This window comes from Salvelinus alpinus, chromosome 16 (assembly GCF_045679555.1).
Source record: "Salvelinus alpinus chromosome 16, SLU_Salpinus.1, whole genome shotgun sequence".
In the NCBI taxonomy this organism is placed as follows: Eukaryota; Metazoa; Chordata; class Actinopteri; order Salmoniformes; family Salmonidae; genus Salvelinus; species Salvelinus alpinus.
Window position 1 is genome coordinate 43293013 of NC_092101.1, and position 13807 is coordinate 43306819.

Consider the following 13807-nt stretch of genomic DNA (forward strand, 5'->3'; position numbering starts at 1 on the left):
CATAACCCCCCCTCAAGGTGCGTACTCCGAACGCACCACCAAAAGTCTAGGGGAGGGTCTGGGTGGGCATCTGACCACGGTGGTGGCTTAGGCTCTGGGCGTGGTTCCCACCCCACCATAGTCACTACCCGCTTAAGTAGCCTCCTCCAAATGGCCACCCTCCAAATAAACCCCACTGGATTAAGGGGCTGCACCGGACTGAGGGGCAGCACCGGACTGAGGGGCAGCACCGGACTGAGGGGCAGCACCGGACTGAGGGGCAGTACCGGACTGAGGGGCAGCACCAGGATAAGGGGCAGCACCAGGATAAGGGACAGCACCAGGATAACTGGCGGATCCTGGCTGGCTGGCTCTGGCGGAACCTGGCTGGATGATGGCTTCATGCTGGATGACGGCTCTGGCTGGTCATGGCTGGATGACGGCTCTGGCTGGTCATGGCTGGATGACGGCTCTGGCTGGTCATGGCTCGCTGACGGCTCTGGCTGGTCATGGCTCGCTGACGGCTCTGGACGCTCATGGCAGGCTGACGGCTCTGGACGCTCATGGCAGGCTGACGGCTCTGGACGCTCATGGCAGGCTGACGGCTCTGGACGCTCATGGCAGGCTGACGGCTCTGGACGCTCATGGCAGGCTGACGGCTCTGGACGCTCATGGCTCACTGGCGGTTCTGGACGCTCATGGCTCACTGGCGGCTCTGGCAGATCCTGTCTGGTTGGCGGCTCTGGCAGATCCTGTCTGGTTGGCGGCTCTGGCAGATCCTGTCTGGTTGGCGGCTCTGGCAGATCCTGTCTGGTTGGCGGCTCTGGCAGATCCTGTCTGGTTGGCGGCTCTGGCAGATCCTGTCTGGTTGGCGGCTCTGGCAGACGGGCGGCTCTAATGGCACTGGGCAGACGGATGGCTCAGATGGCGCTGGGGAGACGGATGGCTCAGATGGCGCTGGGGAGACGGATGGCTCAGATGGCGCTGGAGAGACGGATGGCTCAGATGGCGCTGGAGAGACGGATGGCTCAGATGGCGCTGGAGAGACGGATGGCTCTGGCCGGCTGAGGCGCACTGTAGGCCTGGTGCGTGGTGCCGGAACTGGTGGTACCGGGCTGGGGACACGCATCTCAGGGCTAGTGCGGGGAGCAGGAACAGGGCATACTGGACCCTGGAAACGCACATTAGGCCTAGTGCGTGGTGCCGGAACTGGTGGTACCGGGCTGGGGACACGCATCTCAGGGCTAGTGCGGGGAGCAGCAACAGGACGCACAGGACTCTGGGGACACACAGGAGGCTTGGTGCGTGGTGTAGGCACTGGTGGTAATGGGCTGGAGACACGCACCATTGGACGAGTGCGTGGAGGAGGAACAGGGCTCTGGAGACACACTGGAAGCCTGGTGCGTGGTGTTGGCACTGGTGGAACAGGACTGGGGCGGGGAGGTGGCGCCGGAAATACCGGACCGTGCAGGCGTAATGGCTCCCTTGAGCATTGAGCCTGCCCAACCTTACCTGGTTGAATGCTCCCCGTCGCCCGACCACTGCGGGGAGGTGGAATAACCCGCACCGGGCTATGTAGGCGAACCGGGGACACCATGCGTAAGGCTGGTGCCATGTAAGCCGGCCCGAGGAGATGTACTGGTGGCCAGATAGGTAGAGCCGGCTTCATGGCACTTGGCTCAATGCTCAATCTAGCCCTACCAGTGCGGGGAGGTGGAATAACCCGCACTGGGCTATGCACACGTACAGGAGACACCGTGCGCTCTACTGCGTAACACGGTGTCTGCCCGTACTCCCGCTCTCCACGGTTAGCCTGGGAAGTGGGCGCAGGTCTCCTACCTGCCCTCGGCCCCATACCTCCTAGCCCCCCCCAAGAAATTTTTGGGTAGTACTCACGGGCTTCCAGCCTTGCCTCCGTGCTGCCTCCTCATATCGCCTCCTCTCTGCTTTCGCTGCCTCCAGCTCAGCTTTGGGACGGCGATATTCTCCAGGTTGAACCCAAGGTCCCTTTCCATCCAATATCTCCTCCCATGTCCAAGAATCCTTGATGCCTTGCTCCTGTTGCCACTTGTCACGCTGCTTGATCCTTTGGTGGGTAATTCTGTCACGATCGTGTGGAGAGACGGACCAAGGCGCAGTGTGATAAGCATACATCTTCTCTTTATTAACGACGAAGATGAAAACGAAACGAAACACTTACACAAACTATACAAAACAACAAACGATCGTGAAGCTAAATAACGTAGTGCACACACACAGGCTACAAACGTTCAACATAGACAACTACCCACAAAAGCCTACTGCCTATGGCTACCTTAAATATGGCTCCCAATCAGAGACAAATGAATGACAGCTGTCTCTGATTGAGACCCAATCTAGGCAGCCATAGACATAACTAGAAAACCTCACTCTTCTCTACCCCATACACCTACAACACCCATAGACAAAACAAAACACACACAACATACAATGCCCACCCCAACTCACGCCCTGACCAACTAAACATATAAAAATAACATAAAATAGGTCAGGAACGTGACACATTCTCAGATATATATACTGACATTCTCAGATATACTGTATACTGACATTCTCAGATATACTGTATACTGACATTCTCAGATATATATACTGACATTCTCAGATATACTGTATACTGACATTCTCAGATATATATACTGACATTCTCAGATATACTGTATACTGACATTCTCAGATATACTGTATACTGACATTCTCAGATATATATACTGACATTCTCAGATATACTGTATACTGACATTCTCAGATATATACTGTATACTGACATTCACGAATATATATACTGACATTCTCAGAAATATACTGACATTCTCAGATATATATACTGACATTCTCAGAAATATACTGACATTCTCAGATATACTGTATACTGACATTCTCAGATATATATACTGACATTCTCAGATATACTGTATACTGACATTCTCAGATATACTGTATACTGACATTCTCAGATATATATACTGACATTCTCAGATATACTGTATACTGACATTCTCAGATATATACTGTATACTGACATTCACGAATATATATACTGACATTCTCAGAAATATACTGACATTCTCAGATATATATACTGACATTCTCAGAAATATACTGACATTCTCAGATATATATACTGACATTCTCAGATATACTGTATACTGACATTCTCAGATATATATACTGACATTCTCAGATATACTGTATATTGACATTCTCAGATATATATACTGACATTCTCAGATATACTGTATACTGACATTCTCAGATATACTGTATATTGACATTCTCAGATATATATACTGACATTCTCAGTTATACTGTATATTGACATTCTCAGATATATATACTGACATTCTCAGATATACTGTATACTGACATTCTCAGATATACTGTATACTGACATTCTCAGATATATATACTGACATTCTCAGATATACTGTATACTGACATTCTCAGATATATATACTGACATTCTCAGATATACTGTATACTGACATTCTCAGATATACTGTATACTGACATTCTCAGATATATATACTGACATTCTCAGATATACTGTATACTGACATTCTCAGATATATACTGTATACTGACATTCACGAATATATATACTGACATTCTCAGATATATATACTGACATTCTCAGATATATATACTGACATTCTCAGAAATATACTGACATTCTCAGATATACTGTATACTGACATTCTCAGATATATATACTGACATTCTCAGATATACTGTATACTGACATTCTCAGATATACTGTATACTGACATTCTCAGATATACTGTATACTGACATTCTCAGATATATACTGTATACTGACATTCACGAATATATATACTGACATTCTCAGAAATATACTGACATTCTCAGATATATATACTGACATTCTCAGAAATATACTGACATTCTCAGATATATATACTGACATTCTCAGATATACTGTATACTGACATTCTCAGATATATATACTGACATTCTCAGATATACTGTATATTGACATTCTCAGATATATATACTGACATTCTCAGATATACTGTATACTGACATTCTCAGATATACTGTATATTGACATTCTCAGATATATATACTGACATTCTCAGTTATACTGTATATTGACATTCTCAGATATATATACTGACATTCTCAGATATACTGTATACTGACATTCTCAGATATACTGTATACTGACATTCTCAGATATATATACTGACATTCTCAGATATACTGTATACTGACATTCTCAGATATACTGTATACTGACATTCTCAGATATATATACTGACATTCTCAGATATACTGTATACTGACATTCTCAGATATATATACTGACATTCTCAGATATACTGTATACTGACATTCTCAGAGATACTGTATACTGACATTCTCAGATATATATACTGACATTCTCAGATATACTGTATACTGACATTCTCAGATATATACTGTATACTGACATTCACGAATATATATACTGACATTCTCAGAAATATACTGACATTCTCAGATATATATACTGACATTCTCAGAAATATACTGACATTCTCAGATATACTGTATACTGACATTCTCAGATATATATACTGACATTCTCAGATATACTGTATACTGACATTCTCAGATATACTGTATACTGACATTCTCAGATATATATACTGACATTCTCAGATATACTGTATACTGACACTCTCAGATATATACTGTATACTGACATTCACGAATATATATACTGACATTCTCAGAAATATACTGACATTCTCAGATATATATACTGACATTCTCAGAAATATACTGACATTCTCAGATATATATACTGACATTCTCAGAAATATACTGACATTCTCAGATATACTGTATACTGACATTCTCAGATATATATACTGACATTCTCAGATATACTGTATACTGACATTCTCAGATATATATACTGACATTCTCAGATATACTGTATACTGACATTCTCAGATATATACTGTATACTGACATTCACGAATATATATACTGACATTCTCAGAAATATATTGACATTCTCAGATATATATACTGACATTCTCAGAAATATACTGACATTCTCAGATATATATACTGACATTCTCAGATATACTGTATACTGACATTCTCAGATATATATACTGACATTCTCAGATATACTGTATATTGACATTCTCAGATATATATACTGTATACTGACATTCTCAGATATACTGTATATTGACATTCTCAGATATATATACTGACATTCTCAGTTATACTGTATATTGACATTCTCAGATATATATACTGACATTCTCAGATATACTGTATACTGACATTCTCAGATATACTGTATACTGACATTCTCAGATATATATACTGACATTCTCAGATATACTGTATACTGACATTCTCAGATATATATACTGACATTCTCAGCTATACTGTATACTGACATTCTCAGATATACTGTATACTGACATTCTCAGATATATATACTGACATTCTCAGTTATACTGTATACTGACATTCACGAATATATATACTGACATTCTCAGAAATATACTGACATTCTCAGATATATATACTGACATTCTCAGATATTTACTGACATTCTCAGATATATATACTGACATTCTCAGATATACTGTATACTGACATTATCAGAAACGTATAGTCTGGATTTACATTTGGTCAACTAAAGTTAATTCAACTTGAAATCAACAAAGAATGGCACCATGTCTTTGGATGTAGGTTAAAAGTTGGATGAAAGAAAGACTAAATTACTTTTTGCAAATCCAATCAGTTTTCCACGTTGATTCAACGTCATCACGCATATTGTTTTGGTTGTAATGATGTGGAAACAACGTTAATTCAAGCAGTTTTTGTCCAGTGGGAAAGCATTAGCATGTTGAGTATGCTGTTTGTTCTTCGCATGCACTGCCAAAGCTCACCGGGAGAATTGCTCTCCGAATTGCTCTGAATCACGCAGGAATGTCCGTTTCTGGCTTCTGTTTACAAAGAAATCTGGAATAGGAGATTACAGTCAATGAGTCAGAACTCGTGATATTTGCGTAGCCTCTTCCACTCGCTCTGTCGCTCGCCTCTGACGTCACCAGAAGGAGTGAGCGTGCTGGGCTGTCCCAGAATGCATTGCTCTCTCTGGCCCGTCGCTCTGTCAGGTTTTTTATGAAAACTTGACCCATGGTGCTCCAGCCCCCCAGCCATAACCACCAGAGAAACAGATGGAGGGAGGCCAACCTGAGTCTGTTTGTCTGACCTTTCTAACATAGGATGTAACCCAAATGGCACAATAATCCCTATGTAGTCCACTACTTTTTACCAGGGCCCATAGGACTCTGATCAAAAGTAATGCACTACGTACTCTCATTTGGGACTCAGACGTAAGCTCAGTGGATTAGACCAAAGAGAGAAACGGCAGCGCAGGGAGAAGGGTCTTCTTAACCATGTAGCGCCATGCCAGGCAGAGAACTCTGCCAAGTACTTCCAAAACCAAACAACGCAGATCATAGAGTATATAGTAGTATATCATATAGTAATAGATCATATACTAATAGTAGATCATATAGTAGATCATATAGTAGAACATATAGTAGTAGATCATATAGTAGATCATATAGAAGTAGATCATATAGTAGAACATATAGTAGTAGATCATATAGTAATATATCATATACTAATAGTAGATCATATAGTAGATCATATAGTAGAACATATAGTAGTATATCATATAGTAGTAGATCATATAGTAGTAGATCATATAGTTGTAGAACATATAGTAGTAGATCATATAGTAATATATCATATACTAATAGTAGAACATATAGTAGATCATATAGTAGTAGATCATATAGTAGTAGATCATATAGTAGTAGATCATATAGTAGTAGATCATATAGTAGTAGAACATATAGTAGTAGAACATATAGTAGATCATATAGTAGTAGATCATATAGTAGTAGAACATATAGTAGTAGAACATATAGTAGATCATATAGTAGTAGATCATATAGTAGTAGAACATATAGTAGTAGATCATATAGTAGTAGAACATATAGTAGTAGATCATATAGTATTAGATCATATAGTAGATCATATAGTAGTAGAACATATAGTAGTAGATCATATAGTAGATCATATAGTAGTAGAACATATAGTAGTAGAACGTATGGTAGTATATAATATAGTAGTAGATCATATAGTAGATCATATAGTAGTAGAACATATAGTAGATAATATAGTAGTAGATCATATAGTATTAGATCATATAGTAGATCATATAGTAGTAGAACATATAGTAGTAGATCATATAGTAGTAGAACGTATGGTAGTATATAATATAGTAGTAGATCATATAGTAGATCATATAGTAGTAGAACATATAGTAGATAATATAGTAGTAGATCATATAGTAGTAGATCATATATTAGATAATATAGTAGTAGAACATATAGTAGTAGAACATATAGTAGTGGATCATATAGTAGTAGAACGTATAGTAGTAGATCATATAGTAGTAGATCATATAGTAGTAGAACATATATTAGATAATATAGTAGTAGAACATATAGTAGTAGAACATATAGTAGTGGATCATATAGTAGTAGAACGTATAGTAGTAGATCATATAGTAGTAGATCATATAGTAGTAGAACATATAGTAGATACTATAGTAGTAGAACATATAGTAGTGGATCATATAATAGTAGAACATATAGTAGTAGATAATATAGTAGTAGATCATATAGTAGATAATATAGTAGTAGAACATATAGTAGATAATATAGTAGTGGAACATATAGTAGATAACATAGTAGTAGATCATATAGTAGATAACATAGTAGTAGATCATATAGTAGATAATATAGTAGTGGAACATACAGTAGATAATAGTAGTAGCAGATCATATGATAGTAGAACATATATTAGATCATATAGTAGTAGATAATATAGTAGTATAACATATAGTAGATCATATAGTAGTAGATAATATAGTAGTATAACATATAGTAGTAGATCATATAGTAGTAGAACATATAGTAGTAGAACATATATTAGATCATATAGTAGTAGATCATATAGTAGTATAACATATAGTAGTAGATAATATAGTAGTAGATAATATAGTAGTATAACATATAGTAGTAGATAATATAGTAGTAGATAATATAGTAGTATAACATATAGTAGTAGATAATATAGTAGTAGATAATATAGTAGTATAACATATAGTAGTAGATCATACAGTTCAGCAATTATTTACAGCATGTTCATTGATTGCTTATGGTTCATTGAACAAGCATGTGTTAAACAGTGTTAAAACCCTTTACAATGAAGATCTGTGAAGTTATTTGGATTTTTACGAATTATCTTTGAAAGACAGGGTCCTGAAAAAGGGACGTTTCTTTTTTTTCTGAGTTTATATACTGTATTCTACACCATCTATTGCATCTTGCCTATGCCTCTCGGTCATCACTCATCCATATATTTATATGGATATATTCTTATTCCATCCCTTTACTTAGATTTGTGTGTACTACAGTGGGGAGAACAAGTATTTGATACACTGCCGATTTTGCAGGTTTTCCTACTTACAAAGCATGTAGAGGTCTGTCATTTTTATCATAGGTACACTTCAACTGTGAGAGACGGAATCTAAAACAAAAATCCAGAAAATCACATTGTATGATTTTTAAATAATTAATTTGCATTTTATTGCATGACATAAGTATTTGATCACCTACCAACCAGTAAGAATTCCGGCTCTCACAGACCTGTTAGTTTTTCTTTAAGAAGCCCTCCTGTTCTCCACTCATTACCTGTATTAACTGCACCTGTTTGAACTCGTTACCTGTATAAAAGACACCTGTCCACACACTCAATCAAACAGACTCCAACCTCTCCACAATGGCCAAGACCAGAGAGCTGTGTAAGGACATCAGGGATAAATTGTAGACCTGTACAAGGCTGGGATGGGCTACAGGACAATAGCCAAGCAGCTTGGTGAGAAGGCAACAACTGTTGGCACAATTATTAGAAAATGGAAGAAGTTCAAGATGACGGTCAATCACCCTCGGTCTGGGGCTCCATGCAAGATCTCACCTCGTGGGGCATCAATGATCATGAGGAATGTGAGGGATCAGCCCAGAACTACACGGTAGGACCTGGTCAATGACCTGAAGAGAGCTGGGACCACAGTCTCAAAGAAAACCATTAGTAACACACTACGCCGTCATGGATTAAAATCCTGCAGCGCACGCAAGGTCCCCCTGCTCAAGCCAGCGCATGTCCAGGCCCGTCTGAAGTTTGCCAATGACCATCTGGATGATCCAGAGGAGGAATGGGAGAAGGTCATGTGGTCTGATGAGACAAAAATAGAGCTTTTTGCTCTAAACTCCACTCGCCGTGTTTGGAGGAATAGAAGGATGAGTACAACCCCAAGAACACCATCCCAACCGTGAAGCATGGAGGTGGAAACATCATTCTTTGGGGATGCTTTTCTGCAAAGGGGACAGGACGACTGCACCGTATTGAGGGGAGGATGGATGGGGCCATGTATCGCGAGATCTTGACCAACAACCTCCTTCCCTCAGTAAGAGCATTGAAGATGGGTCGTGGCTGGGTCTTCCAGCATGACAACGACCCGAAACACACAGCCAGGGCAACTAAGGAGTGGCTCCGTAAGAAGCATCTCAAGGTCCTGGAGTGGCCTAGCCAGTCTCCAGACCTGAACCCAATAGAAAATCTTTGGAGGGAGCCGAAAGTCCGTATTGCCCAGCGACAGCCCCGAAACCTGAAGGATCTGGAGAAGGTCTGTATGGAGGAGTGGGCCAAAATCCCTGCTGCAGTGTGTGCAAACCTGGTCAAGAACTACAGGAAACGTATGATCTCTGTAATTGCAAACTAAGGTTTCTGTACCAAATATTCAGTTCTGCTTTTCTGATGTATAAAATACTTATGTCATGCAATAAAATGCAAATTAATTAATTAAAAATCATACAATGTGATTTTCTGGATTTTTGTTTTAGATTCCTTCTCTCACAGTTGAAGTGTACCTATGATAAAAATTACAGACCTCTACATGCTTTGTAAGTAGGAAAACCTGCAAAATTGTCAGTGTATCAAATACTTGTTCTCCCCACTGTAGGTAGTTGCTGTGGAATTGTTATATTACTTGTTAGATATTACTGCGCTGTCGGATCTAGAAGCATAAGCATTTCGCTACACTCGCATTAACATCTGCTAACCATGTGTATGTGACCAATAACATCTGCTAACCATGTGTATGTGACCAATAACATCTGCTAACCATGTGTATGTGACCAATAACATCTGCTAACCATGTGTATGTGACCAATAACATCTGCTAACCATGTGTATGTGACCAATAACATCTGCTAACCATGTGTATGTGACCAATAACATCTGCTAACCATGTGTATGTGACCAATAACATCTGCTAACCATGTGTATGTGACCAATAACATCTGCTAACCATGTGTATGTGACCAATACCATTTGATTTGATTTGAAAGTGTATTATGCCTCAAAATGTCATTTTGTTTAGTCATCTTCCTCCGAGAGAGGTCCGTCACACAGCCACCACAGGACTTGAATTATAGGGAATAAGTACATAAGTTAATCAACAGTTTCTCTGACCCAGCAGCAATAGAGGAGAGCGGAAGGGAGGGAATGAGGGAACGGGTTCATAACCCATAAACTATCACTAGAACTTTTACTAGTTTTCCAGTTCCTTCAAAGAAGCCATTTTGTTTTATTTTCTACTGCAGTTCAACCATACATATAGCTTTTATTGTTATCTGATGGATAGCATGCTCTCTCTCTTTCTCACCCCTCCCCTCTTTCTCGCTCTATTCAAGTGACGTTGTAACTCTTTACTCCCCATCAACACGATGTTATGTTTATGTCAATATTTACATCAATGACTTCTTGACCTCTCTGTCCCTTCATTTGACCTCTGACCTATTTCCCTGCCTGTCCATCTGCCTGCAGTGCGGACGTAAACCGAGAACACCACGTGAAGATCATGGAGGCCCTGATTGCAGCCGGGGGACTGGTGGAGATGCAGGCAGCCCCAGGTAGGACACTCCCCCTTTGGATCCGACCTGCAGGACAACCCCCCCCCCCCCCCCTTCTCTCTGTGCCAACATGGTGGAGGGTCATGGACTTATACAAGTACTGTGTCACACATGGGTTCAGAAGTTCTACACAGTGAACTGCTTCTGAACAGGGTCCACAGGAAGGCCTTGGTCTTTACTTCAATAGAGAATACAGAGGTCCTCATTGTGGTTCCTGGATTTGCTATTATTCGATGTGTCTCACAATTCAGCTTCATCATGTTTCATAATATGACAGAAACACCTACATATGACTGTGCAGTTTGTTGTTCCACTACGACAACAGCTATTCATGTCCACCATGGAATCATGGACCTATTTCAGCTTCCAGTTTACAGTAAGTCTGTTTATTAGTGAAGCAGGACTGGAATAGACCTGCCTGAGGAGGACTCTGTGGGAGGAAGGGGTGAGGAGGGGAAAGGAAGGGTGAGGGAGGGAGGGGTGATGAGGGCAGATGAAGGGGTGATGAGGGGAGAGGAAGGGTGAGAAGGGGAGAGCAAGGGTGAGGGAGGGGTGGTGAGGGGAGAGGAAAGGTGAGAAGTACTCTGTGGGGAGGAGGGGAGAGGAAGGGTGAGGGATGGGTGAGGAGAGGTGAGGAAAGGTGGGGAGGGTTGAGGGGAAATCTGTCGGGAGGAGGGGAGAGGAAGGGTGATGAAGGGTGAGAAGGGGAGAGGAAGGGTGAGGGAGGGGTGATGAGGGGCGAGGGAGGGGTGATGAGGGGAAAGGAGGGGTGAGAAGGACTCTGTGGGGAGGAGGGGAGGGGGGGGAGGATGGGGAGGAGGGGTGAGGGAGGGAGGGAGGGAGGGAGGGAGGGAGGGAGGGAGGGAGGGGAGAGGAGGGAGGGGTGAGGGAGGGGAGAGGGAGGGAGGGAGGGGAGAGGAGGAGTGAAAGATGAGGTCATCCAGAACTAAATATAGACGAGTCACTTTGTGGTCATCACTGTTTTATCAGTACGATGTCTGTCTACCAGTACGATGTCTGTCTACCAGTACGATGTCTGTCTGTCAGTACGATGTCTGTCTGTCAGTACGATGTCTGTCTACCAGTACGATGTCTGTCTGTCAGTACGATGTCTGTCTGTCAGTACGATGTCTGTCTACCAGTACGATGTCTGTCTACCAGTACGATGTCTGTCTACCAGTACGATGTCTGTCTATCAGTACGATGTATGTGGGTCATGGGAAGAAGGCTCTGTTTGTGTGTGCTTGCTTCAGTGCATGCATTTGTGTGCGCTTGTGTGTGTATGCTTGGGTGCGTGTGTGTGTGCTTGCGTGGGTGCGAGTTTGTGTGGCATACAGAGCGACCCAGGCCCAGCGAGAGGTCACATTTTATCTGCAGTGGCAGGATGTCTGTAGAATGGAATAGTGGTAATACTATCCAAGGACAGGCTGGTTCTAGAAGGCTCGGCAGGGTTCTGGCAGAGAGCGGACTTTCTGTATTCTGTCCTTCCTGTAAGAATCAGCCCACCGCCAGCAAGGGGTTTGTTATATCTGGTGGTTTTAATGAAAATAATTGAGCAGCTGCCCAAAGCTGGGCCATGTAGTTTATTTAACTTATGTATTTCTCACAGTGGGAAAACGACTTGGAATCCCTCTCTACCACAACCTCCAGTGGAAAAGAGCAGTTTGGTTTCTGAAATGTCCTGAGCTACTGTTACTAATAGTGCGTATAGCATAAAATAATACCATACGCCTTCCTCCAATTGTTTGCTTTGCCACGAAAGCTGCGATAACTTAACGGCATCTGTGCATTTTCTCTGGCTGGTTCTCCGGTGTTTATGTCACAGAAAAATGCCTGGAGGGTCAGCCAACCTCAGGGCGACACCGTCAGAGAAGAGGATCAGACCTAGAGAGGCTGTTAGGATTGTCTTGTACCCTCTGTATAACTTTGTGTGTGTGTGTGCGTGTGTGTGCGCGTGTGTGAGTGTGTGCGTGTGCATTTGCATTTGTGTGAAAGTGTCTTTGTTAGCCATGCAGACAGACAGACAGACAGACAGACAGGCAGACAGACAGACAGACAGGCAGGCAGGCCGGCAGGAAGGCAGGCAGACAGACAGACAGACAGACAGACAGACAGACAGACAGACAGACAGACAGGAAGGCGGTGGGTGGGGTACTGAATGAGGGTGTTAAGGGTCAGACAGCAGGTGTGTGTTGATTATGAGATGTGGGATTTTGGTCAAGGTTAAGATTATGGGGTCAGGCGGGGGTGTGTGGGGGCTTGTGTTGGGGTTAAGATTATGGGGTCAGGCGGGGGTGTGTGGGGGCTTGTGTTGGGGTTAAGATTATGGAGTCAGGCGGGGGTGTGTGGGGGCTTGTGTTGGGGTTAAGGTTATGGGGTCAGGCGGGGGTGTGTGGGGGCTTGTGTTGGGGTTTAGATTATGGGTTCAGGCGGGGGTGTGTGGGGGCTTGTGTTGGGGTTAAGATTATGGGGTCGGGCGGGGGTGTGGGGGCTTGTGTTGGGGTTAAGATTATGGGGTCAGGCGGGTGTGTGGGGGCTTGTGTTGGGGTTACGATTATGGGGTCAGGCGGGGGTGTGTGGGGGCTTGTGTTGGGGTTTAGATTATGGGGTCAGGCGGGGGTGTGTGGGGGCTTGTGTTGGGGTTACGATTATGGGGTCAGGCGGGGGTTTGTGGGGGCTTGTGTTGGGGTTAAGGTTAT

At 42.5% G+C, this 13807-nt stretch overlaps 1 protein-coding gene across 2 annotated transcripts in view; it reads left to right on the forward strand.

The window, feature by feature from the left end:
* Nucleotides 1-13807, forward strand: part of LOC139541550 (phosphatidylinositol 3-kinase regulatory subunit gamma-like) — a 373575-nt gene that overhangs the window by 173438 nt on the left and 186330 nt on the right. For both annotated transcript variants that reach the window (XM_071346320.1, XM_071346321.1), the window contains exon 7: nucleotides 11023-11108. In XM_071346320.1, the coding sequence (XP_071202421.1) occupies nucleotides 11023-11108 (86 nt within the window). The remainder of the gene's footprint in view (nucleotides 1-11022; nucleotides 11109-13807) is intronic.